General features: G+C 48.3%; 2 protein-coding genes across 4 annotated transcripts in view; one reads left to right on the top strand and one right to left on the bottom strand.

The window, feature by feature from the left end:
- The window catches only part of PDCD7 (programmed cell death 7), a 47,609-nt gene extending 28,026 nt beyond the window's left edge, over window positions 1-19,583 (top strand). Inside the window, exons 7-9 of one of the 3 annotated variants that reach the window (XR_005585203.1) lie at window positions 143-234; window positions 17,814-18,085; window positions 19,294-19,583. The gene's annotated coding sequence lies outside the window, so the exon portion shown is untranslated. Of the gene's footprint in view, window positions 1-142; window positions 1,928-17,813; window positions 18,086-19,293 lie in introns of those variants that run through there. The other 2 variants (XR_005585202.1, XM_039490134.1) reach the window with 2 other exon arrangements.
- Window positions 11,388-13,321, bottom strand: KBTBD13 (kelch repeat and BTB domain containing 13). Its single transcript, XM_039490138.1, has one exon. It carries the CDS (start codon window positions 13,153-13,155, stop codon window positions 11,794-11,796), a length of 1,362 nt encoding a protein of 453 aa, XP_039346072.1. The 5' UTR covers window positions 13,156-13,321; the 3' UTR covers window positions 11,388-11,793.
- Window positions 19,584-27,991: the final 8,408 nt, after the last annotated feature.

The raw sequence follows: 27,991 nt of genomic DNA, 5'->3' as shown, positions 1-27,991 counted from the left end.
AAAGGTAAAATGAATACAATATTTAACTGAGTGTAAGAGAAGAAAACAGGCTTCTGTTGTAATTTTGTTGGTAACTAATATATCATGTTTATCCAGTAAGGTGAAAAATGGCTTATGCAAGTCTTATGCCCTGCATGTACAGGAATTTCCATGAAATTTGGAAGAGAACTGAAGGAATGATTCTGCTCTGTGACCAATTGAAGAAAGTGTGGAGAAGCAGCACAGTTCCAGAAGGTGGGAAGCAGTGGCTCAAATAATCAAGTTTTGCACAGTCTTCAAGATCTGGAAAATTTGGATGTAGGTTTTTTTCTGGTGTAACTGACATACAAAGAATGTAACTGATCCAAATCACCTTCTTGGGTGTCTCTCTGCCCTTTGCAATGTTACAAGGAGAATGTTGTCACATAAATTAACTCAAGCATTTGATTTTCCTTTGAATTAGTCATAGATGTAATTGCTTGTGAGTAAGGGATATTTTATTTTTTTTCTTAAATGTGTCTTTTCCTATGAAAATGCCAACTGGCACAACTTAGCAGGGACAGTCCTTAATTAGTTGCAAAATATTTACCATTTTCCATTGTGTCCTTCCAAGCAGTTTCATAGTCCAATCTATTTCAGCTGAGTTAAACAATCTGTCCTTACATTTCTCCCCCATGTTTCCATTTATAGCTTTAAATATTGTTGTTTGGGAAATGTCCCTCTGTTACTGCTTGATATCCAACCATCCTCCTTAGGTGTCACAGCAGGGCTGGAACACTGGCTCTTGAAAGAGAGGATGATCTCATGGTTAAGGCACTAGACTTTGACAAGGGGACCTGAGTTCAGTTCCGAGGTCTGCTACAGGCTTCCTGTGGGACCTGGTACAATCTCTTAATTGCAGTTAAACTTTTCCCGTTCTTTGTCTGTTTTAAATAGAATGTAGACTCTTTGGGGCAAAGACTCTCTCTTGTTATGGCATGCCATGGACCGGGTACACTTCTCAGGAAGTCTTGATTATCTCATCTATGGCTGTGTCACAGATCCTAATGAGCGCCCCTGCCTGGCCACACGCTAGGATTGCTGTCAGGTGAATCTAAGTCTTTGTCCTCTGGCTCCCCGGAGCCTGACCAGAGCCCATCCACTGCCCCAATCTCGAGGTCCCTAGGCACACTCTCAAGGCACAGACCTTCTATCTGGCACCCCCTGCAAGGGTTGAAACCTGCTGACCACCCACCTAGCCCCTCTGAGCACAGCACTGGCCCTCCAGACTCCCCGGTACTTAAACACGCGCCTCTCCCAAAGTCCACCCAAAAGGTGCAAAGCTTCTAGGTTACAGGTTAACTTTCTCAGGGGCTCACAGTAGTGGTGATGCAGTCAACGCACACATGTTGCCCAGTCGAACATGGTTATGCTCTTAACAGATCAAGCACAGGAGAGTACAGATCATACAAACCCTCCTAAACACAGTGTCCCTCATGGGCTTAACCTTCCCTTGGGGTCTTTCGGAATCATCTGTCTTCCAGCAGGCAGGCAATGTCCTCCACCCTCATGCCTACCTTGCCCCTGCAGCGGACTCCCTCACTGTCACCTGGGGCAAAATGGCTCTCTCCCCTGGTCTCCTCCTGTGAGTTCCTTTAGACTCCCACTAGGGTCACCTGCTTTTTTTGTTCTCCTGGTAACTTTCCATTACTTCCAAACCCTACTCCCTTCAGACAACCGGAGGAAGTGTCTTGTCTCAGCTACAGGAAACAAAGCCATTGTCCCTAGGTGTTCTGTTTTGAATAGACGATTGCCGCTCACTCAGCATTGTCTCTGGCCAGCAGAAACATGACACAATCCTGCTCATTCATGGTGGAGCCAGGGCCCGTGCAACCATTTAGGCGACCTAGGCGGTCGCCTAGGGCGCTGGGATTTGGGGGGCGCCATTTTCTTCAGCAGCGACCGGATCTTCGGCCGTCCCAGTCGCCGCTGGCATTTAGGCGGAGGGAGCTGCGGCAGGGGAGCGCGGGGAGGGCCGCCTGCAGCAAGTGTGGGGGCGGCATGCAGGGGAACTCCCCTCCCCAGCTCACTCCTGCCCCGCCTCCTCCCTAAGCACGCCGTGGCTGCTTCACTTCTCCCGCCTCCCAGGTTTGTGGCACCTAAGCTGATTGGCGCCACAAGCCTGGGAGGCAGGAGAAGTGAAGCAGCCACGGCGTGCTCAGGGAGGAGGCGGGGCAGGGGTGAGCTGCTTCACTTTTCCCGCCTCCCAGGCTTGCGGCGCCAATCAGTTTAGGAGGCAGAAGCCTGGGAGGCGGAAGAAGTGAAGCAGTGATGGCGTGCTCGGGGTGCTCGTGTGCGGAGCAGGGGTGAGCTGGGGCGGGGGGGGAGCTGTTGTGTGGGGGGGGCGCCTCAGGGCAGGGGTGCGGGGGGGAAGGGCGCAAGGTGGAAGTTTCGCCTAGGGTGCAAAACATGCTTGCACCGGCCCTGGGTGGAGCCATATACAAGTAGGCTTCCCATGACACATTAATTTCATAAAATCATCCATCATTCAGAAGTGGTACAGACAGAACCCCCAGTTCATCACAGACTAGAAGGGAATCGCTTTGATCCCTAGGCTTTTTATGCTTCCCCTGTGTCTGTATATAACTGAAGAGAGCAATATGTCTGTCCCACTGGAGAGATGCTCAAGCTACCTATGTATGTTGTAAATACAAAGCACTGAAACAAACAGAGACAATCCTGAAACCTTTACTCACCTGAGTAGTCCCAGTGAGATCAAAGGGACCACTCCAGTGAGTAACTCTAAATCTGCATATTAACATTTGGTCTCCCAATCAGAATCCATGCTTTAAAAAAAATTAGTTTGCCCGGTAAGTTAGTTCTCTGTGTGACAGGAATTCTGCATCCGTATCTGTCACATACGTACTTCTCCTTTCCTCACTTCCTTGAAGAAATTTTTCACTTTAGTTACACGAACATTTATTTTTGAACACAGTCCTTATAAGGCAAGTCCATTCTACAGACAAATTTTTTCATCCCATTTATTGTTGCCAAGATGATGTCACTTTAGAAAAAAAAAATGTCTTGCAAAATGTTAACATCTGATTAAAGAAACAGTTTAAAATCTAACTTTGTCTTCAGAGAAATACACATAATTAAGATGTAAAGGAATAGATAACGGTTGTGTGTTCCACTCCAGTGACTACAAAACATTCTGACTGCAGTATCTTTAGGCTAGGAAATAAAATGTGCAGATGGTGTTGTGCCCACTTATGGTAGAAGGGGTGACTGTGCCTAATGGTCTGTGGTTGAAAGTTTGTGTCGAGATATTTTTTTTGGCCTTGTATAGCTGATTTCCCCCCACCTGTTCTTATTTGAACAATTCTCCTTTCAGCCCTACACAGCTGGCAGTTCTATAGATAGGTGGCTTATAGTGGTAATGGGCAGCTGACTCAGCAGTTTTACTTTGTTGTGTGTTACTTTCACTTTAGCTTTGTGGACAGGTTGATTTAATCAATGTATTCTTGCCTGGCACGCTGAATCCCAACACATTTTTCTCCTCTAAATGTTACAACTCTAGGGCACTTTGTATTTTAGTCGTGTGTATTTCAGGACATCTAAAAGCTGTGGACAAAAGCAAACGAAGGGAAGAAAAGGTGTTCAAAGGGGATAGAGGTTGTCGTGCTTGGCCTCTTTGAGGCTATACTTATAAGGAATGGAAAAAGCCTGCTGTATTAAACGATCCTGGATGAGTTACATAAGCCTGTAATAGTTATTTTAACTACTCTACAAAGGGGGTTACGCGGATTATTCAGATTAAGGTGATTTTAAAACATAATGCACTATATGTGCTGGTGTTAGTTTAGGAGACAACAGTGTTAAGTGTTAACTGACTTCAGCTAAGATAGGACATTGCTTTGCCTTCGCTGAGTTTATACTAGCCAGTTTGCAAGTAATAGTGGCAGGTTTCCAGGTGTAACAATTTAGTTCTCTACTGGAGTTTTAAATGCAAACGGATGTACAGCCTGCTTTTCACTTGTTACATTTTTGTCAAATAATGCGTGCAATTATAAAAAGGTTAATGAAGCAGAATGTCTGGAGGAGCACTCTGCTTTCTACCTTCATCATATATGGTCTCATATCAAAAAGGCTTTCTACTGATCTTTAGCATCCTTGTACTAAGTAATATCTCAGTTCAAAATAAAAGCAAAAATATAAAAATCGAAGCTGTTTATGATTTGAATGGAAAGCAACTGAACCAATGAGGGAAAGGAGGATGAGAATCCAAAGATAAAATCATGTATACAGCGTGTTTACTAAATTGAATGTCCTCTGCAAATTCATAAGTAGATATGAATATTTTAGGCACAGATACTTTACTCCCTCTCTGAAGAAGGGTTGACTCATTTCCAGAGCAACCAGCTATTTTCAGGACACCTGAGAAAGACAAATTAAAAATGCCTTGACCTGAGCCTAAAGGCCTGGTGGTTGCATACTTTCTACTACTTAAAATGAAGCGGCCATTTAAGCATTAGCAGGCAGTGGAATGTGTTACAAATTGTTATGAGCCATAAAATCAATCTCTCTTCTGAGTTCCTGGCATTTAGTGTTTAGCAGAGCTATGAATTAAAGTTGCCTTTGGAAGGATAGCTATAAAGCCCCTGAAATCCAACCAGTAGATAGCGATCAAACCAGCACACAAAAGGGGCCACGACACTGAAGGCTACATCAATGAGGCCAATGGACAACTCTCTGACACCACCTACCATAAAGAACTTGTATCTTTGTTGAAGTCCTTGGCATAGCTGGCCCTGCTGCTTAGCAGATGTCTCAAAGAAAAGGGAATAATCAGCTAGAGCAGTTTTGGGCATTATGGGGCTGATTGCCAAAGGCCAGCAGCTCAGTGAACCCTGGCACTTCAGCGCCTGGGCTGTCATCGCGCAACCAGTTGGGGGTGTGTGTGTGCACCAGTAGCCGTGCACCAGGAATGCCAGAGAGCACCAACGGGGCTTTGAGCTCTGCAGGGACCTCTTGGCGCTATTGGAATGCAACTAGGGCCGGTGTTTCAGAAGGGCTGAGTACCCAAAATCCAATTGCAGTGATGTGCTGTTCATTTTAAAATAGCCTGATCATGGCGCTAAGATGTGGGAAACTTTTTGGGAGAGCTTTAAATCTGCCTGATTCAGGCTCTGTTATGCAAACAGGAAGTGCTTATTTTCTTCTGTTTAAGAGGCTGTCAAAATTTAGGACCAGGTCAGTGGGTAGCCACTGAGAGCTCTTATTTATGCCCTTTTCTGTATCTGCAGAAAGGGAATGTATTGGGCACCGCTTGGACTAATAGGTTCGTTCCGGGATCTCAAAATAAGACGATGTCAAGCAAGCTAATGCTCCCTAAGCCTTGCGGGGTTCACACTAGGCAGCCTCTGTGCTTCTCTAAGGCAGCAGTCAAACTTCCCCCAAGTATCCGTCAAGGGCAGTAACTGTGACAGTACCTCCCATAAGGCTTAGAATGTGTTTTAGGCTACATACACCATGTAACACATCTCCATAAAGGTTATGATCTACCAAATGTATTCATCCTATTTGTGTGCATGGTTCATTTTTGTATTTGAAGTGATGAATGTTATGAATGTTGTCTGTGTACTGGCTTGGTATCTAAATAACCTTAGCAGAGCATTTGGTCAGTTCCTGGGGAAAGGAATGTTGAAGTTAAGGACCTAATCAAGAAACACTTAAAGGACAATGGATCTTGGAAGGCTCCAATCCACGGAAGAAGTCTACTTGAGGACGTTCAAGGCAGCATGTAAACAATGGATGCTACCTGTAAAAACTGTGAGTCATGCATGGACATGCGACTTGCTCAGGTGACTCCTAAACTCCATCTCAGAGCTGGACTTTGCATAGGAGTGAGGAGGGAGTCTCCACCCGTAAGAGAAAGTCTATTTAAACCCCTGGGCAACCCCTCCATTTTGCCTTCAGCTGGCTAGAGAGACAGAGCATCTCCACCCCCCAGGATACTTGGAAGAAACTGGAACGAAGGACAGAGACTGCAAGGGGTGTGAGTGATTGCTGGACCCAGGCTAAAAGGAGATTAGTCTGTGAAAGGGAGCATTCTGGAACTGGTGAGGATCTTATCTGTATTCAGTTTGATTAGACATAGATTTGCGCATTTTATTTTATTTTGCTTGGTGACTTACTTTGTTCTGTCTGTTACTACTTGGCACTTAAATCCTACTTTCTTTATTTAATAAAATAACTTTTTACTTATTAATTAACTCAGAGTCTGTATTAATACCTGGGGGAGCAAACAACTGTGCATATCTCTCTATCAGTGTTCTAGAGGGTGAACAATTTATGAGTTTACCCTGCATAAGCTTTATCCAGGGTAAAGCGGATTTATCTGGGTTTAGACCCCATTGGGAGTTGGGCATCTGAGTGTTAAAGACAGGAACACTTCTGTTAGCTGCTTTCAGGTAAACCTGCAGCTTTGGAGCAAGTAACTCAGACCCCGGGTCTGTGTTGGAGCAGCCGGGAGTGTCTGGCTCAGCAAGACAGGGTGCTGGGGTCCCGAGCTGGCAGGGAAAGCAGGGGTAGAAGTAGTCTTGGCACATCAAGTGGCAGCTCCCAGGAGGGTTTCTGTGATCCAGCCCGTCACAGTAGCATCATGGCTGGAGGATGGAACTGGGAGTTAGAAGATGTCGGTATTGTTTTCCTGACTCAACAATGCTGAGCATCAATGAACTTTTTTTGGCCTCAGTTTCCCCATCTGTAAAAAGGGGATCATGATACTTACCCAGCTTTGTGCATTATTTTTAAATCATTGACTGAAAACCATGGTGTGAATCCAAATAATTACTTTATATACAATGTACCATATGTGGCTGGTGGCCCCATACAACTGCCCAATCCCCGTCTCTGCCCTGTACAGATCTCAAGCCTGTGAGTCACTCTGTCTGGAATTTTGGAATTGAATGGGACTCTTTTTGGTTTGACTGTTTCTCTTCTGTTCCTACCTGTACTTTATCAACTCCTGTCCTCTCTTTACTAGGATATAGAGTATCTCCTTTAAAAAATCCTCCGCAAGGGATGTGTCTGTCCGAACTGTGTGCTCCTCTGCACCTGTCGGCGTCCCTCCCCAGCCCTTAGTTTACAAACTCTTCCACGGCCTTCTTAATTTTACATGCCAGCAATCTGGTTCCATTTTGGTTTAGGTGGCATCCATCCTTCCTGTATAGGCTCCTCCTTTCCCCAAAGGTTCCCCAATTCCTAATAAACTTAAATCCCTCCTCCAAACACTATTGTCTCATCCACACATTGAGACCCTGCAGTTCTGCTTGTTTAACTACATGTGGAAGTGGATGCATTTCAGAGAATGCTACCATGGAGGTCCTGGACTTTAATCTGTTACCTTGCAGCCTAAATTTGGCCTCCAGGACCTCTCTCCTGGCATTGGCACAGAATGTACATGGATATGGGCAGTAGGTAAACATGCATCTCTTCTGGTCGTAATTCAGGTTCTGTCAGCCACATGTCTCTGTGTCTTTGATCCTGAACCTGCACATCTTGTTTCATCCAGGGAAGCATCAGTATTTCCATGCCAGGGAAAAGGGCCAGCAGTTTAGCTAGTCTCTGCTGGCCTCTCTTCAGACAGATGGACTCATCTCCTCCATGCTGTTCTCTCTGGCCCAATAGCCAAAGCACTGCTGAACTGCAAGAGCAAAGCCTGTAATGACTTGTGGTGAGAGAGAATGAATCTGTTGATGCGTGGGAGACACCTTGGTACGGTTCAAGAGCAAACGCTTTCATTATGGAGCGGAAGTAAAAGCTGCTGAAATTGCCAAGCTTACGAATGGAAAGCCTGTCCCGTGAGCTGTGCCTTGCCGTGTGGGAATACACCGCTCCAGCACTGGGAAAGGGGATAGACTTATGTTGTGATGGATAGCAAATAATGAGCAATGATGAGCTAGGCAGGAGAAAACAAGGCAGGAAACAAAGACATCTGGGCCTGGGACTTCACAAGCAGCAAGACACCTGTCAGGAAAGCAGCTTCTCGCCTACACTATGGGGATTGCACATGGCTCCTTATAGCAGTATCCCCCCATTTTAGCTCCATTTGCAGGCTGGCAATACCCAACTGTATCCAATTCTGTGTGGCTAACAACTCTTCTCTGATTTGAAGCATAGTCACCACAGTGGCTACTGAATTGCTGAAGTGGCTACCTTGTAGAGAAAAGGCTGCCCATGAGAGCGATGTCGGCTTTGGACTGGAAAATCGAAAAATGGGGAAAAAACACACGCTTGCTCCATAATGTCAGGAGAGGCAGCGGGGCCATTTATAACCCACAGTGTTACACAGGTGCAGCGAAAGAAGAATTGGGCCCAATGAGCCTGATCCTTCTCTGCAACACTGGGGTAAGACTGGAGTAACGCCTTTCAAGTCAGTGGAATCCCCCCAGGGTAAGTACTTGTGTCCACTCTAGGCCAGTGTGCAATACAAGGCCGGTTTAATTATAACAAAAGTAGCACCCAGATGCCCTGACCACTGTAAAGGTGCTGCAGGGCTAGATTCTCAGCTGGTGTAAATCAGCATAGCACCATTGACGGCAAAGGAGCTATGCCAGCTTACATCAGCTGAGGACTGGAGCCATCATTCCTATTCTGGTCCAGTAGCGTGGGCCAAACACAGCTCTCAGTTCCGTCTGTATAACCCCATTGGTTTGTCGTGAGGGTGGAATGAGGAGCTGTATTTTGCGCCCTGTACGTCACACTAACACACCTGTTACTGTGAAGCTGTATGAGCCAATCCAGGATTTCTACCGGGACACACAGCTCTTGACTTGCCTGTACTTCCACTGCAGAATCCGCTGTCACTGTGAAACTGATCCACCGCAAGACACAGCTCCCAATATAACCTCGGGCCACATCACAGAAGCCTGGGAGCCTGTCCCCCTGTATCGTGTTCTTACTGAGCTCGTGGCTATGCTGGAGGACTGAGCTGAGAGCAGGCAGCTCTTGTAATGCTCACTTACTGGAAACGGAGGAGGAGGAGGACAACTGGAAATGAGATCCTGCCCGCCTGGACGAGACGACTGTCATACAAGGGTGTGCCAGGGGTTAGTCCTCTGGGCCAGAGATCTGGTTTGAAAACCTGGCGTAAGTCACAAACGAGAGTGGCCATATGTTCTCATTCCAGCTGGGACAAGGGTTTTTCATGGTTCCAATTAACCTTTCGTAGTCCACCTTGCTTATAGCCAACACAAAGAGTCCATCTGCTAAATTCACCGGACAGAAAGAGGGTTGATGATTAACCCCTAGCGAGGTGTCTGCCTCAGAACTGGCAACTCGAATACCCCACAGCTCATGCGTGTTTGGATCTGGCATTCTGGTTTAGCCCATTATAAAGAGGGGGCCACTTGCAAAGAGGGGGCCATTCTGGTTTAGCCCATTATAAAGAGGGGGCCTAGTCCAGTGGACTAGGACCTGGGTTCAGATTCTGAGCACTCCCAAGTCCGGGGACACTCAGTTTTGAGAGATTTGGTTCAGGCTCCTCGGTTGTAAGAGCAATATTCTCTATCTGCCCATAGGGACGGATCCCTTAGTGACCAGTCTCCCTGACAAGGAGGGGCTGGATGTGGCCTCCTCAAGAGCTGATAAACCCTGGCCCCAAAGTGGCTGGAGGGGTCACCGCGGCACTTCCAGTCTCCTCTGCTGCTCCAGGGGATGACAGGCTGGCTTAGGAATCTGCCCTGTGTCTCTAGCCATCTTGTGAACAAGAGCAGGGAGCGTTAATGAGCAGGATGTAAAGTACTGTGGGATGAGAAGGAAATATTTAACCCAACACCCACAAGTATGTTTCATGTGTCCCACATTCCCAGGGCTGCAGACTGGGCCAGATTCATCCTTACTGTGACTCACCTAAGTCACTCCATGCATCTGAAGAAGAGGGGGGTTTTACCCACAAAAGCTCATGCCCAAATAAATCTGTTAGTCTTTAAGGTGCCACCGGACTCCTTGTTGTTTTTGTGGATACAGACTAACACGGCTACCCCTCTGATACTAAGTCAATGTGTTACACCAGGGAGATATTTGATCCACGGTTTTAATATCTCTCCCAACAACACCATTCCGAGAGGTGTCACGTGATCAGCCAGTCAGCATTGACTGATGCTGCGTTGTCATTCCCAGAGGTAAACCTTTCCTGGGGGCTCTTTCTGGGGACCATGCTGTTAAGCATATGAAGGGCAGGCAAATATGAGTGAGGAAGGCCCTAAGTGGTAAAGAGAAATGCTATAGAACAGTTCCAGCTCCACATCTGGTACGAAAATCATGAGGTTGGGGTTTGGATCTCAATGATTCCAGTGCAAGACTCACCCTACAAATGTTCTTACCAGAGATGCACCAAAACAGAAGCTTGAATCCGACCCCCTTTGCAAGCTGCAGAATCGGAATCCTCCAGACCCAATCCCCAACCCCCAGGTTCTGATTCAGAATCCACGCTGGAAATGCTACGAGATCAGCTGGTCTTGTGAGATTTCTACCACTTTGAGCCATAGTCCTACACTAACGGCTCATAAGATTTAGGGGATGTCAGATCGAAAGCCAAGCTTTAGCGCTCAGACTCCGCCCAGCCAACTCTCAACCTAAATGTGGCAGAAACCACCTGCTGTCAGCCCACTTCTAACAGTTACTGGATTGTCCCACTTGGGAATCCTATTGGAATCAATTCAGAACAGCATAATGTTTTTTTCCTTCATCCCCCCGGTATAATTTCCCCACCCCCTCTACATACACTGTCCTTCATAGAGATGTGATGGACTTTCTGGTGGGAGGGATAGCTCAGCTCAGTGGTTTGAGCATTGACCTGCTAAACTCAGGGTTGTGAATTCAATCCTTGAGGGGGCCATTTGGGGATTGGTCCTACTTTGAGCAGGGGATTGGATGAGATGACCTCCTGAGGTCCCTTCCATCCCTGATTTTCTATGATTTCAGTCTATGCTATCACTTCAAATTGGAAACAGGTCAATGGATATATTCCCTAGATATCTCAAGAGCAATGCAGGGAATACACTCCTAAGTACATGTTTGGCAGCTGGAAAAGCATTTCCCAGGCAGTATAAAACCCTGACTTATATACAGCATTCCAAGTTATTTCATTTAATTTCCATGAAACAACGATCCTTTTTTAACACGTGCCTACTTTTAAAAAAGCCATACTTCCCTTTCATTCTACAAAATAATTGCTCTTTTCCCATCAGTACATAGAATAAATGGTTTTATAAACATTTGACGAATTTGGTCAGTATGAACTATACCTAGCTCCATGTTTCTCAATGTGCTTTACAGAGGAGGGCAATATCATTATTCCCATTTAAAGATGGCGAGACTGAGGCACACGGAGGGGAAGTGACTTTTCCAAGATTACCCAGAAGCTGTGAACCAACCCAGGTCACCCGAGTGTCAGTCTTAGGCCACACTGTCTGTTTTGCATTTCTGAAATGTCTTTCATCTGGAGCTCTCAAAGGACTCTACAAACTCTTAGGACAACCTCGGGTTAAATATAGAGTGAGCATTACAGAGTGCTCAATCCTTCGTAACCACGAGCAGAGGGCAATCAGCAGAACTGTGGCTCCTCACACTGGCTCCTGCTACTTGGAAGGGAAAACCTAGGAGGAGCTAGCAGGTCGGGACCTGAGTGATACTGCAACCTCCTGTTATACAGGGAATTCTACTGAGCAGCTGGAGGCTGGGAAGGAAAAGGAGAAAGCTGAGGATCTATTTTTAAATAGCTTTCAGTGGCTCTTGTATCCTAGAGTGCCCCCTTGTGGCAGGGACTGACTAAGTGGCAATGCTGTGGTCTCTCTTTGGGAACCTGAGAAGGAAGGTCTGTAGGGACCCGCTCCTTGGGAATCCAGCCTTCTCCTTTTTGAACCTCCATGTAGTCTCTTCTATGGAGTAGAGGAGGGTCAGCATCCTGTTGACTGTATAAACTGTATCCCCTCTGATCACGGCGGTGAAGAGAGCTCCTTTGCTGTTCACGTATTGCCCCGGTAAAGCTGTCCACTGCAGGCTGGTGAGGTTGAAGCAGTCTATCGCACACCGCAGGAAGTCGTCTGAGGGCCCATTCCGTATGATGTAGAGATTATCTCTGTGGGCCACCATGCAATGTCCGTAGCTCTGAGGCCTCTTTAAGGCTGAGATGGGAAGCCATTCATCTTTCTGGATCTCATACTCATAAATGATAGTGGTGTCTAGTGGCTTCCACAAGCAGACAAATATCCGTCCCATGGTCTGGGCGCAGGGTGTACCTGCTGTTGGCTGGGGCAGATCAGCGACAAAAGTCCAGGTGTTGGAGGACACGTTGTATTTCTCCACAGACTTTAGCAAGGTCTTCTCAAATTCTCCTCCTATGGCGTAAAGATAACCTTCATGACCTGTCAGTGTGAGGTCATACCGGAGCTGCTGAGGGCTGGGAAACTCGCTCCAGCTGTTAGCATCTACGTCGTAGCAAAAACTGATGTCCACGATTTGTTTGCTCGCTCCGCGGACTCCGCCCACTATGTAGATTTTATTATCCAGCGTTGCCATGCCGGCTAGGAATGTACTGGCTGTCAGTGGCAAGCAGGAGAGCGTCTTCCACGTGTTGTCGTCCTCATCCAGATAGCAGATGGTTCTCGAAAGGTCCTGTAGAAACTCAAAGGTTGGTGTATGGGCTCCCACTGCGACAAATGTGCTGGGCAGAAGGGAGTCCACGTAATCCAGCAGGTCAGCAGAAAGGCAGTCTAAGTACTCCTCTAAATCAGAATAGCCATCTCTAATGTACAGGGCAGCACTGTGGAAAAGGTCCTGTAGGCCAAACATGGCAGCAGCTTGATAAAGGACAATGCAGTTATCAGAATTGATGGAATTAATCAGATACTTGGTCATCGTCTTCACCTGAAGAAAAGCTGCACATTCGACCGCCTTGAGATTCTCCTCGCAGGTCAGCACGGGTCTCTCCCCTGCCAGGACCCGGAGCATGAGGAGAAACCCCATGGCACTCAAATCTCGGATCTGGATTTCATCTTGCATGCTCTCCTTCATGCCAGACTGGAAGAGCGCGCGGAAATACTCACTGTGTTCCACCAGCAGAGCCTTGTCTGTGACGAAAAATTCCTCCTCCACTTTGATACGCACTCTTCCCCTCAGGAACGTCTGCATGGTCTGATCCTGAGTCAGCCTTCTGATGCCAGGGACCTGAACAAGGGAAGCAGGCGGTGGTGGTGTCTCAATGCAAGGACACAGTGGAACCCAAAGCCTTTCTCAGTGTGTCGGCCGCTTCCCAAGCAGAGCCCTGTTCCTATCTCTTCTGTGGTTGTTTGCTAGCTTTCTGAGCCTCCCCAGCAGCTAAGACGCTGCTAACTTGTAATATAAATACCTCCAGCTAAAGATAGCTGTGGCCCATGTGGTTGGAGCTGCCAGCAATGAAAGCCATAAGCAGAGCCTGTCATTGGCATCCATGGAGTTCTCTTACCAGCTGATACCGGAAGCATTGCTTCAAATGAAACACAGAGAAGCCAGTCCAGGGACCGGCAGCACTTAGCTGCCTATCGGTGGGGGGAAGGGAGGTCATCAGATAAAGGTGGAACTTAACCGTACTGGACGGGTCCGATTCATCCCAGCTGTAACCTGCGAAATCCCCTCAGGGGATGACGTGAAGTGGTCTCCCAAGGCAGAAGGTTACCTAGGGAAGATGGTGGTGAAGGTTTCCAAAAGTGACTAGTGATTTTTTGGTGTCTCCATTTTTGTGTGTCCCACCTGAGGCCACAAAGAGCCCTGGTTTTAGGAGGCTGGCTGCGTAGTGCCAGGCCCCTTACGGCATCCCAGAATCACAAGTCACTTCTGAAAATCTTGCCTGGAGTCTTTACCGGGTTTCCCTAAAGGCCCACAGATGCTACGGAACTAGAATACTTATATAGCAAGATACTTGTCATACTGACACTTTGGACTTTGCTGTGAGGATCTCGAAGTGCTTTACAAAAGGCCAGATTCTGCTCTTGGGAATGCAATTGGTCAGCGTTTTTACTCCAGAATTAAACCAGTGTATCAGGTAGCAGAATTGGGGTTCACACATTGAATGTTCCTCTTTGGGGGAGCGAGGTGCTCTACCAGGTAAACTGAGGCACACAGATGTTAAGTGTTTGACCCGCAGTCTTAGGAGAGGCTCCCAAACTGTGATCCAAAGAGCAACTGCTGGTGATCCTTGAAGAGCTGGCTAGTCACATGGTACCAGCTCCTCCTCCTAAATTCTAGATGTTAAAATGCCTTAAAAGAAGCTAAAAATACATTCAATAATTCCTTAATGTGACCTTTTTCAGGTCAGCGATTGCTGCAGTGGCCACAAGCATGTTATGTGACTGAAGATTGGCGGGGAGGTGATCCGCACAATTGTGAATGGATGAAGAGGTGCCCCTGAGAAAATCTCTCTATTAAGATGTGGTCCACAGAAGGACAATGTCTGAGAAGCCCAGTTCTGGGAATTCCAAAGGCGGGTCTCTACTGGTGCATACAGACTCTGACGCGATCTCCCTGGGGGGAGAGCCGGACTCCAGTGCAGAAATGGCCATAGAGATTCTAATCCTGACGTTCATTCATTGCCTTTCATCCCACAGCTGTGGCTTTTTGTATTGCTGGAAAGAGCATGCTTTTTTCCCCCTCATAAAAGTAAGTTTTATGGCTCCAATGAGATAACTACTTCCGTAAATCTTTGAGTCTTTAAGCCCGAATTGTGGGACTGTGCGTCTGCCAGCACCACAGGCCACACACACCAAGGGCATTTGACAAGCAGTAGGGACGGTTTATTACAGGCTTTTATTTTACTTTTGCACGTTGGGAGAGACGATGCAAAATCAGTGTGGGGTCTGTGAGGTGAACGGTTGGCCTTGGGGTTTGAAAGTTCCACAGAGGTGGGCTCCGTCGGTGAAAAAACGCAGCATTCATTTTTGCTATTACAGTAGCTCTTGGATTGACAGCTGGACTGCATCCACTGGACTGCATCCACTGGACAACCTCAGTGCCTCCTTCAAGGAATAGTCCAGCTAGCTGCTTCATTCAGGGGCTTGGACAGATACAGGAGGAGGATTTCACAGCTGTGTGCCTGGCCAAGGTTGCAGGGATCACTGCAAAGCTCCCTGGGGCCGTTTCTATTTTTGTCTCCCAGGAGTATCAAGGAGGTGGAATTAGCAATCGAATTTATCCCTAATTCAAGTGATTTACATTTTGGAGTGGGAGCTTTGAAATCAATGGAGGATAACCTTAAATGACTGCTCCACTTATTAGTGGTTTTATCCACATCTATGCTGATCGCAGTATAGCAAAGCAGAAGCTAAAACAAACCCCAATTTGCCAGCTCAGTGAGTGAACGAGCTAAGAAGAAGGCAGAGGTTTGAATCCCAGCTTTGCCCTGGTACTGCTGGGGATTGGGTGCTCCTAACACCTCTGCAACACTGCTTTCCAGTCTGCCAGGGTAACTCCTCCAGCTCCTCTGTCGCCACGTGACCTACGGGGCTCTGCTGCCTTCCATTCAGCGCCAGCCTATGTGGAACAGGGTTGATCCAGGCTCACAATTCGGGAGAGGGGATTTGGAGCAGCACACAAACTCCGCGGTTGGACAGCGGGTGTCCAAGTGGCTTCTCAAGCTAGCACAGACTAAGGAAGGAAGCGGGAGCCCAGTGTATTAATCTCCCATTCAGAGGTACTGGGATGCATTGGGAAGCACTGCTCTACAGCTCCCCCAACAGGCCAGTTAGGAACAGCACTAGCTGAGCTGTTCCTCCTTTAGCAGAGCAGCTGGTCCACCTTCCTGGCAGAGGGTGGAGGTTGCCTGCTGCTTTCATGGCCTTTAGTTTCCCCCCTCCCTCTCTTGGTGAGCGTCCGCCTGCAGTGGGGGCAGAGGGATGCAGACCCCGGGGGATAGCCAGAGGTCAAGCACGTGAGCTTGAAACGGCCTTGTGCTGCGTGCGGGGGAGAGAGACAAAAATAGGATTTGGGAAGAGAACAACGTTGTGAGGGTCGCACGGTGGAGAGAGACGAGGAAAATCACCATGTGCAGGTAGAGCCCCTGGGAGCATTGCTCTGCTGAGCCCTTCGGAGCCGTTCCTGACCCCGACCCGCTGGCTCGGTTGTACTTTGCTAAGCTGCCGTATGGTTTTACTAACCTCCACACTGCCAAACACTCACTCTGCTTTTCCCTTCAGTTTTGTTCTTCAGCCTTTGTCCTGAACAACATCCCCTTGTTGTCAGCACCGGGCCTTGCTCAGTCAGGTACACTTAGGCGTCTGCCTCTGTCACAGAGTCCCCGGGCAATGCTGAGGAACTGCTCCCCACAAAGCCAGGCAGGACTTTGGGGAGCCTCCTCTCCCTTGGAGCAGACTGTCTGCAGGGCAAGAAGCTCACCCGGCTTCACCTTCCTGGGTCTGACCTTTGGAGCATTCAGCATCCTCTGCCCTTCCGTGCGCTTCCCACAGCGAGTCCGCCCAGGCGGGGTCCTGGGGAAGCCAGAGGGTCCTGCACCCCCACTCCGCAGTCAGACATGACTCTTAGCCAGCAAAACAGAGGTTTATTTGATGACAGGAACACGGTCTATAACAGAGCTTGTAGGTACAGAGAATGGGACCCCTCAGCCGGGTCCATTCTGGGGCCCAGCGAGCCAGACAACCCCATCTGCCCTCACTTCCCGTCCCCAGCCAGCTCCAAACTGAAAACCTCCTTCAGTTTCTCCTTTCTGGCCTTTGTCTCTTTCCTGGGCCAGGAGGTTACCTGATCTCTTTGTTCACCTTTAGCTATCCCCTTGCAGGGGGGGAAGGGCCCCATCCATTTGTTGCCAGGAGACAGAGTGTCAGCCATTTGTGCACACTGGAGACTTAAGAAATGCATTGGGGAAACCGAGGCACCCACACAGTATTCAGAGGAAACATTAAGAACAATCCCACGTCGTCACAGCCTCCAGAAAGGAAGATGGTTTATTTGCAGTCCCCGGGTTCACCTGAGTTCAAGCTGGCTCTGAGTCTTCTTTGGCTGCAAAGCTGGCAAGGTCTGTGCAGCTCCACGTGTGGCATCTTATGCAAGTTATTTAATGGAATAATTTACATATGTGCAAGGAATTTGCATGGAGCCGTATGTTTCTGTTTCTGGTCAACATACTCTGCGTCAAGGAGTGGTGGTGGTAGGGCATGTAACTGCACCGAACTTGGCAGGTGGCAGTCACCTGGGTGCTGGAGTGTGTCTGGGGTGTCTGAAGGATAGTGAAGCTGCTGGAGTGGAATGGCTGCTCGGGTAGATGGGGGAAGGGTGTGTCCGGTGCTAGCTGGGGGGCTGGTCACTAGGGGGCCGGTCGCTGGGGTGTCCTTGGGGGGCTGGGACGTGTTGAGCCCCTCGTTACCACTGTGCAGAGAACAGACGCTCCGTTTCGCGAAGGATTTTGAGACAGGGCTTTGTTCTGAAGGAGAACAAAAACGGAACCCGGCTAAATTTTCTGTGAAACAAAATTCCCCCAAACTTGTGTTCTGACAGCGTGAAACGTTTAATTTCATTTGTCTTCTGTTTTGTCTTGTCATTTACAGTAGGCTGCCAGAAGCCGGGATGGGAAGCCGGGATGGATCTCCCCTAGATTGCCCCGTTCCACACGCGCCCCTGAAGCTCTGGGGCTGGCTGCTGTCAGAGAGGGGACACTGGGCTAGGCGGACTGTTGGTTTGTCCCAGCAGGGAAGCTCTTATGTCCTTATGCAGAATGCAAAGCAGAAATATTTGAAGTGAAAAAGTCATTTTGAAATATTTTGACACTGATGGAACTTTTTTTCCCTGTTTTTTTTCTTCCAAAGTGAAATTCCAGCAAAATCGACCCGGCTTCACAAAGCGTTTGGCACTGGAATGTGGCTCCATCTAAGTTACTCTGACCAGATGTACCTGTCACCTTTGCCTGCACCTCCTGCTTTTGCTGCTACTACTGCCTGCTGGGATCCCCACCAGGAGCTAGGAGAGGAGAGGTAGAAAGGCTGCCTCTGCAACATGTGCCGCTGAACCCCTGATAGCTGGGAGGAGCAAACGCGACCTGACCCCATTCCCGCAGGGCACATCAGGAGCCAGCTGTGAGGTGAGAATGTATGACAGGGCCGCCAGATGTGTGGGTGTCACGCTTGGTAGCTTTGTAGCTGCTGCTTGCACCTCAAATCTGCTGGGGATAAGGAAGCAGCTTATATGCAAGATGCCAGAGGGAAAAGGCAGTTGTTAGAGCAGGGGACAGGGACTCAGGTTTGGTTCCGGGCTCGACCGCTGTTTCACCACGTGGATTTGAGCAAATCGCTCACCTCATTGCTCTGTGCCTCAGTTTCCCCATTGGTGAAATGCAGATGGCAATAGTTAATAGTAAAATGCTTTGAGATCCCCTGGGTTGAAAGTTGCTGGGCAGGTGCAACTTATTGGTTTGTCGGCAAAGCTTTATATCATTGCTGTCCAGTGCCTCCCTTTCCCTGTGTCTCTTGGTCTCCAAGATCGGTTACTGACCACTCTGTTCAAAGTGAGAACACTCAGGTCACTGTTGATCAGATGGCTCATTCCTTAACCATTGTCATGACCATACAACACCCTGGCACATCTAGTGTGCTATTAGACAGAGGCCATTTGAAAACCATGCTTCATGGTTAGCACAGGGATATTGCCCCTCCCGCATGAGAAAATATCTGTATCCAAGAAGCTCTCAGTGAGTGGGCAGTCCGCAATGGTTGTGTCTATAGGCCACCTGAGGGGATGGGCCTGAATTGCTGGGGGGCGGGAGTGTCTGCCTACCAATCACAGTCATGACTTAAGCCAGTACCTTTAACGAGCACTGAAAAATTCCCTCTAATGGGATAAAGAGGGATGAGCAGCCTCATTTCCCTGCATCCTCTCCCAATGCCCCCTCGAGGACACAGCCCCTCCCTCAGGTGGGAAAGGGGCCTGGAGAACGTGATTGTCAAACTCCTGGATGGGAGCCAGCGGTTAATCTCCTGCCATGAGACAGCTTGCTGCAGGTGCAGCCCCAGACCCCTGGGAGATTAGCGGCATCTGTAAAGATGTAAAACCCGGATGTTCTGTTTGCTGGTCCCCGAAACATGGGGCAGAGGAGTGGTAGAAAAGCCAACTCTGCCCCACTCTGCGCACGTGATCTGGCCATTCCTGGAGGCTGTGCAGAACCCTGCATGTGCAGTTGGGTGCCTCTGAGGAACATGGTATTAGTTTCTTATGCTCAGAACCCACTGGGTCCTTGCCAGAGGAGAGCTGGTGCATTAAAAATAACAGCTGTTTTCTTTTCTCCTCAAACAGCTTCTATGTCATGTTCAGGTTGCCATGGAAAAAGGCATAACAGGGACCCATCAGACTGGTTAACAGCTGGAAAAGGGGCAGCTGCCAAAAGCTTCCTGTTACACTGCTAAAATCGTGGTTATAAAAAAGTCTCAAACTGAAACAGACCAGAGGAAAGGTGATGTGTCCCCCCGCACCCGGAGCAGTGTACAAAACAGGGAAGAGGCTTCGGGATGAACACTTCCAATGGTCTATAGCATTTTGCTCCGGAATATAATGCTGCCACATGGAGAAATACTAGAGCCGCGCTGGGGAGCTGTCTGATCTGATGAGAGAGAGACAGAATGGGAAGTTAGGACTCCTGGGTTCTAACCCCAGTTCTGCCACTGTCGCCTTGGGTGAGCCGCTTAAACTCCCGAGTCTCCTTAATTTGCATAAAAGACAAGTGGCAGAGACGGCCCCCAGATAGTAACCCCAGAGCAGGGACCTTCCCCAGCTGGTGCAAAGCTGACACGAGGATTCTCTGCCACTCCCCTGTGCAGCCTCCATCGCACAGGCATGCTGGGATGAGTGCAGGTATGTGTCAGAGATGGCCGGGGGTGTATCTGTCGTGCTCTGCATTCCAGCTATGCTGAGCTATAGGAAGCTGTGATGAGTTAAAGCAGATCCCAGGGTTGCTCTAACTTACCCTGGAGTCCAGGCAGGCTCCCAGCTGTGCCCAGAATCTGGAGGTGGGGTGGAGTGTAAAGGTGGCTTGGAACTACCTTTCCCCCCTATTATGGGCTGCATGAGCCGAAAGGTGCAGTTCAGAATCTGGTCTCTCAGGTCTAATGCAGACCTGGTGTAAGCTGATGTAAATCGGTTTCCTTGTCTTCAAAGCAGCTGGCTAGACTGACTTACCCACCACAGAGGGTAGTTGTGGGAGTTAAATCATGTTTATGAGCTGGTTTGGGAGTCTCAGGTGTGCTTACTGCAGGTGGGGGAGGGGTTGTTTTTGTTTTGCTGTATATGGTCCAGTGCCTTTCGGGCCCATGGTCTGAAGGAGATGCTGCTGATTGTGTGCACCTGTTCCTGCAGCTAGACGGATACTGAGCTCCAGCCAGGCAGAGCAGTGACTATTTACATAGATATATTACACGGGAGAGCAAGGAAAGTGCTTTTCTGTGGCCAAGATTATTTGGAACATTCCTTTGAAAAGACAAACTGGTGCCTGGCCAGAAGCAATAACCAGGGGAGCCAAGCAGCTGGACTGAACATTCCATGGCAGCAGGTCAGGAATAAGAAAGGATGGAAGGAGCAGGGGGTGTCAGTTTCAATCACGCTGATGAGACCCCCAGGTAATGTCTATGTGGAGGTGGCTGGACGTTCCAGACTGGGCTGGCTGGCTTGCATGCTTTAATCTGTTAAAGGTTTACGGTAGTTAAATCAATGACTTATGGGGCATCTGGGCTTATTGGCTCTGCTGCACAACAGCACAATGCAGTCTTTATCTAAGTAGAACTGCTGGGAAGAGAACAAAGGGACTCCTCTGAAGATGGCTTCCTGGGCTGCTGTCCTTCAACCTTCCCTTCAAAGAAAAAGAAAAAAAATCCCTCCCTCCAAAAAAGAAGTCAAATCTAAGCAACCAGCAGGACTTTCTCATATTACTCCAGCTTGGAACGTCCACATAGGCAGCAGAGCAAATGTTTGCTACTTAGCAGCAAAAAACAGTGTCCTGAGTTGACTTCCGTTCACCCAGGAGGCTTATCATGAAGCAAGGTCCATCTTATTAATAGATTTAAGGCCAGAAGGGGAACCATGCTGATAATCTAGCCTGACTTCCTGCATAGCAGAGGCCAGAGAATTTCACTGAGAAATTCCTGTGTCAAACTCAACAAACGAATGGCTGAACAAGACCATGTCTTTGAGGAAGATGGGCCAGTCTTGGTTTAAGACCCCAAATGATGGAGAATTTCCCACATTCCTGTAGAAGCAGCAAAGAATCCTGTGGCACCTTATAGACTAACAGACGTTTTGCAGCATGAGCTTTCGTGGGTGAATACCCACTTCTTCGGATGCAAGCATTCACCCACGAAAGCTCATGCTGCAAAACGTCTGTTAGTCTATAAGGTGCCACAGGATTCTTTGCTGCTGCTACAGAACCAGACTAACACGGCTACCCCTCTGATACTTGACCACATTCCTGGTTAATCTGTTCCAATGGCTAATTAGCCTCACTTTTTAAAACATGCCTCTTATTTCCAACATCAGCAACAGAAGGAAAGTGAGGCTAAGCAGGAGGAACTAGAGGTCTGACAAATGGAAAGATTCTCCTATCTCTGGAGGTGGTGGTAGCCTCTGTCAAAGATTTTCCTCTCTCTGGAGAAGAAGCGCAGAAATTGTTCACATGATCCTGCTGTTTCTTAAATGTGGGATTAGCTGCCAATCTCTGATCCACCACAGGCCTCTCTTGTCCAGAGGGGGCATTCAGCAGTCTCTTCTCTATTGTCTTCCGAGGGAGTGGCGAACAAAATGCTAACCACAAAGCCACCTTCAACCTTCCTCAAAGTTCTCTGCTGTAGCAGAACCAGGTGGTGCATGTCATAGCATTTGTATCTGGTTAAAAAAATGACACTTCAACTGACCAGTAGCCACAGTGGATCACATTTCCAGCCTCATCTTCTGCACTATCCTGCCCAGTTTTGCACTGCAGCTGTTACAGCATGTGCAGAACGGGATGCACACCATTTTACATGGGGAAATGTGTTATTTGGAGGTGACACAGGAGCGGATTCATGCCTGGTTTTATACGTATAAAGCTTTTGACACCGGAATTGCAATAGCTGGATATGCAGCTATCAGTCCAGGACCCTCCCCATTTTGGAGGGTTCTGATCTGAATCCCTGACTCCTAGGAGATCTTAGGTCCATGTCAGATCCAAAAGGGATTTGGTTCTTGGTTCAGACTTGCATGCGGCCAAAACTACACGAGACACAATCTTGCCAGAGCAGCTCACAAAATTACAGCACAGTTGAATCCAAACCCCAGCGCTGCTACATTAGTCTCCTCTGTAGCCATTTAACAGAGACTTCCTGTATCTCTTTAAATCATCAACTCTCCACCTCATTTCAGATCATAGATGAATGACAGATCTTCCCCACCCCAGCCCTCATTTCTTAACTTCTCTCTCCCATTACTACCAGTATTTAACTCTGTAAAGCAATCCTGGGAAGATAGTTTTGTATGACAGACGCTCCGGTTTCCTTCTCCAGCCCTGTAGCTTGAAACTTGTACCTACCATGCACAGGTGTTGGCCCAATAAAAGCTATTCTATCACCCATCTTGTCTCTCTGATACTCTACAAAATAGTCGTGTCATGAATGAACATGCTCAACGTATTGACGGCCAGATTCCATGGCCTTGTTACATTATTCTAATATATCATAATTTATGCTCTCCAGCTTGTCAAAATCTTTCTTCTCTCCCTGAGCAGCTTTATGTAGCCGTTCAGAAGATCTGTCTGCAGTGAGAGCAGCGGATAAAAGTTGGATGATGGTGGGGCCTGGTAATCTATTAAGAGAACAGCTGTCTTGTATGACCCCCATCTGCTGATTTGTAGCATGTTGTTCAATGATTCAGAATTTGAAACAAATACCTGGTTTGATTACAAAAACCATAAGGCAGGTTTTCATAAGGTCATAAATTCTACGGTCAGAAGAAATCACTGTGATCATCTACTCCAACCACCTGCATAACACAGGCTCTAGAACTTCCCTGAAATAATTCCTGTTTGAACTAGAGATGATCTTTTAGAAAAAACATTGGGTTGTTTCTGGTTGGGGGTCCTGCTATGCAGAGATTGTAACAATCTTATCACCTGCCACTGGCTTGGTTCCAGTCCTGGTCAGTTTTAACCCAAAGAAGAGGGAAGAGTTGGTTACAACAGTCATAACTCCAGGTCATGCTAGTGTAAAGCCACCAGACCCTGGTTGTCGGTGGGGAGAATTGAACGTGGGACCTCGGGAGTTTATTGCATGAGCTAAAAGCCAGCTGGCTCTTAGCTAAGGCTGTAGAGTAGACTCATAATCTCTAAATGGTCTCGGTGCCACTAGATGGGACAGAACACCACACCCAGGAGGTGGGTGTATTACACTAGCCTTGGTGAGGGAGAAGCCTGTGTACTAAGGAGAACCAAGTGCTATTGAAAGAACATGGGGGGAACTCAGATGAAAGCCAAGGATGCCCCAAATCAGTAGAGTCAAAGCACAAAGTGAAGTGAGGGTCAGAACAGCAACACTGTAAAAATGCCCCCTGTTTTCTCAACAGCTCTGACCGCCTTTAGCTTGGATGGAGCAGAGAATCAAGGCCCTCTGATTTTAGGAATGAGGTTGGGTGTGTTTTTCTCTTTGCCATCAGCTGGGCACCTCTTTGTGCTGTGGCATCAGGTTCCAGCTTCTGAGCATGCAGCAACTTGCCCTGTGACTCCCCTTGGAGCATGTTTACGTTGTGGCATCAGACACGGAGGACAGAGAAGCTGCTGTTTTACCTCCAAGGGCACCCGCACCCCTGCCATGGACAGCAGAATGCAGTGCCGTGATTCCATGTGGCCAGGTTAATTTTGTTTCTGGAGGGGCATGAGATGGCAGATGCTGTGTTGGGGCCTGATCCCGAGAGGTGCTGAGGACCACAGCTCTCACTGCTGTACTGACAGCAGTGGGGGAGAAGGGCGCCACAGCAAATCAAATACTATGGAAAGATCATGGGAAGAGCAATGAATTATGGTCCACCCACGTAGTTCCTCCGATCACAGTTAAAGCTGGGATGGTCCCTCCCCACATACTACGTGCTCTTTACCAGAATAGACATTGGGTGGTTTAACTGGCTCCCTTGCTGTGGTTTGGCATCTTGTGCACCGATCCTATTTTGTGAGTCAGAAGAAATATGTATGGTCTTTCCTGTGTGTCGCTCATGTGTGCCCATTCCATAAAGAACTGCACTGCTTCACATGGGGCAGAGTCCTCCATTGGTTTCAGGGCAGCTCTGCTGACTTACATCAGCCGCGATCTGGCCCGGGAGCTGGCTTCTAGTGAATTAAGACCCTTTGAGTCCTTTAAATAATCGCTTGCGGTCGAGGTCTGTATTTACTGTGCAATTTCACCCAAGTGATCTCACTGCTGGATGTTATTTTTAAAGTCACTTGCAATTTTTTTTTTTGTATTATTAACCCAAATACCAGAACAGCTGGGACCCAGAGATACGATCTGTGTTGTGATAGGAAAGCAATCAGAATAACAGCGCTACTAGTATATCAGTGGAGTGTAAAGCCCTCCTGTAAACACTGAGCCCAGTCCTGCTTTCACTGAAATCCATGGGAGTTTTGACGTTAATGTCAATGTCACATTACCTGATGTCAAAGGCCACTACCTACACACTTGCTAAACATTCCTAATAATAATATTTAACATTTATAGAGCCCGCTCATGTTCAAAGTGCTTCGCAACCATTCCATGTGAAGGAGGTGAATACATTTTATCCCCAATGAATGGAGACAAAAACAGAGGCAGTGAGTGGGGAAGCAGCTTGGGTTAATGGATAAAGCACTGGACTGGGAATCAGGAGACCTGGACTCTACCATTGAGCTGCTGTGTGACCTTGGACAAATCACTGCACCCCTGTGTCTGCCTTGTCTATTTAGGCTGCAAACTCTTTGGGGCCGGGGCACCCCAAGCACAATGTGGAGTCACTAGGTGCTGCTGCAATACATATGGTTAGTCACCATTTAAAGTGGCTTGCCTGAGAGCACCCCGCAGCAGATGGGAATTTGGCATCTTCTGCCACGTGCTCCTTCATTCCTCCAGCCTGGGCTGCCTCCAGTGTGCATTAGGAAGAAAGTCATCTGGTTGGAAGCATCCTCTAGTGGGTCGCTTCATCGTGACTTAATTTAAAGACCGATCTAAAGAGTGAATCTTTCACTCCCCCTGGGAATCCTTGCGATTTTGCTTGTAAGATTACTCGGGCAATTTTGCAATATCTGCTATTCTGGTAAAATAGCTATATAAAGACATGTACCATAAAGTGCTATTTTTGCAAACCCGGGTTGCCAGATCTGATATCAGCACAGTGGAGTCTAGCTCATGTTTGCAGGCACACATGGGGCAAAGGAAAACATCAGGCTATTAGCGTCTAAAAGAATCACAGTTTCGGGCTGTAAGCTAAACAAATTCCACCCTGGCACCTAAAGCCCTAATAACAGGGGAATTTTATGATGATCTTTGCAAGACCTTTTTGAATCATATAAATATTTACGCTGCGCCGCCCCATGAGGTTGTTTTCCCCCTCGGCTCCAGGAACGATTAGCGCAGCTCTCTCATGCAGCAGCATCTCTGACATGTCGTCTTTGCTTTTGTTGCTATGATTTATCTCTCCAAATACCTGGCAAGGGCTTGGGTTTGAAAAAACACTTAGCTCTGAACTGTGATTAATTTTAAACGCACGCAGCCTGTTTCCCAAAGAGAAGGGCTGCTAATGTCGTCCCCTTGGTCCACCTGTAGCAAAATGGTGGCAGGGAATAGACTGTGGCTAGCTATGAGTGGGGGCAGGAGGGCTGGGTGGGCTGGGGGTGCGAGGAGCTGTGTCCTTTACCCTGTGAGCTGTGCAAGGACCAAATGCAGCCTTGGTCTGTGGTCTCCCAGCACGCAAGGACTCGAGGCCCTAGCTCTGATAGAATCACTAGAAGCACCATAGGGATGGGTTGATGGGCACCCTACACCTTCTTATAGGTGTTATATGCACCTCTCTACTGCGCTCTCAGAGATCCTGGTCTAGATTCAATCTCTTTGCACTGGGCTAGTGCAAAGCAGCTGTAAACCAGTGGAGCCAGCTGGCTGGCATTCCCCTAGGGCGAGGGCATCCCTAGATCATCTTAGAGTGGGAATACATAACACTTATACCCCCATCCTCTGGTGTAAGGACTGTGTTGCTCACAAGGCTGGGAGGAAGATGGCATGGCCAGAGTACTGCTACACTCTGGTAATCCCCGGTTTGCATACTAGCCAGCTGGAGTGGTTTAGAGCAGTGCTGAGGCTGCTCCAAACTACACTGGGGAGTGGGCCCAGGATCAGGGAGCTGCAAACAATAACTGTGGCCCCCTCAGCTGCACCTACCGCAAATTGGACACAGCAGAGCATCTGGGCCGTTGGCCCTGTCTCTCAGAGCTGGTGTAGAAACCCAGCCCCTCCACCACAAGGTGAACAGAGCCCTCAGACAGGAGGGCCCTCTGATGAATGGCTGTAAGTTTTGGCTTTCCTGGCTACTGGCATGGTCACAGGGCTTGGGACTCTCAGCACGAGTCAGTTGTTACCAACGTTTGGCAAAAACCATTGCACAGAAGCAATACCACACAAGGGAGGTGGCATGGCCTAACGGTCACTTGTACCCCTCTCTGGGGTGTGTGCGCAGTACCACCCTCGGGGGTGCTGTGAGGCTGAATTAATAAATGGCTTTGAGAGCCTGAGGCGAAGTCACCAAGCGACTGCAGAGTCTGCTGCTGCTGCTTCAGGCAGCGGGGGGGAGCCCATACCCTGTTTTGGGGGTGATTGAAGTGGAGGCATTTGGGGGTTTGCGTTAGTTTCATTGAAGCCAATGGACTAGGTAGAGGGAGATCAGAATCGGCTCCTTTGACCTCCTGCTGGGCCTGGCACCTTTTCAGAAGGCTGCAAATCGGGTTGCTGCTCTGAATGGGAGAGAGCGAAGCCTATTCACACCAGCTGAGGCAAGGCTGTGAAAATGGACGGAATCGAGTATGCTGCCAGGAAAGCGTTTTGGCCTGTGTTGTGTTCATTAAGACATAGTGTGAGTTTCAGGGTCTGGCTTTGCAGCCCTTACTCAGAGGAGCAGTCTCACTGGGCCAGATTCGGAGCTCCCTTTGGAGCTACTCCTGATTTAAGTAAGTGTGCGATCAGGGCTGTTTGTCCAAAAAATGCAGGATTAGGCCCTGCGTTAGTTAGGCCTGGTGACCTGACTTTTCCAGTGCTTTGCCTGTTTATGTAAGGGCCTTGCTAACTGCACCATAAATTACAGTCAGTGCCAGTAATGGGTTGTAGTTAACGGGTGGGTGTTTTGATAAGACTGTTTTATGTGAGCTGCTAGAAAAATGAGCCATTTTTGTATGGGAGCTGCAGTAATGACCAGTTACCATATTTATTGAAATAGAGGTCAGTGTGGAAAAATGCCTGCTTCTCTGGCAGTCCCAGCATGACCTCTCGATTCCCAGTACTGACAAGGAGCTTAACTGATGCATCTAGCTGATAGTATCACCAGAGCCTGTCTCCAAGGCACAGGCAGGACCCTTACGATCAGAGACTATTTCTGGCAGGTTTAAAAATAACTCCCTTGTTTTCGTGGATGACAATCAGAATAGTAACGCTGTAACGATGGATATTAAAAGAGAGCTGTTGGTCCCAAGGGACCCCAAAGCAATTTGCAAAGCAGCAGCCCAGTCCTGCATTCTCTCCCAATCAAATCCCTCAGAGCCCTGTGTGAGCAAGGCCATGTCTACATTCAGGGTTCCCAACTTGGTAATATTTAAAAACTGGACACTCCAGTAGGGGGGTTGGAACCTCCCCTGTCCCGCCTCTTCCTCTGAGGCCCTACCCCATCCACTCCTCTTCCCCCTCCCCCTCATTGCTCACTGCTTTTCCCCTCCCTCCCCTACCCCCGGGTCACCTGGCCACCCCTATCT

This window comes from Mauremys reevesii, linkage group 10 (genome assembly GCF_016161935.1).
Source record: "Mauremys reevesii isolate NIE-2019 linkage group 10, ASM1616193v1, whole genome shotgun sequence".
NCBI classification, from domain to species: domain Eukaryota; kingdom Metazoa; phylum Chordata; order Testudines; family Geoemydidae; genus Mauremys; species Mauremys reevesii.
Note: the sequence above shows the minus strand (reverse complement) of the source record. Positions and strands in the feature narration are given on the sequence as shown.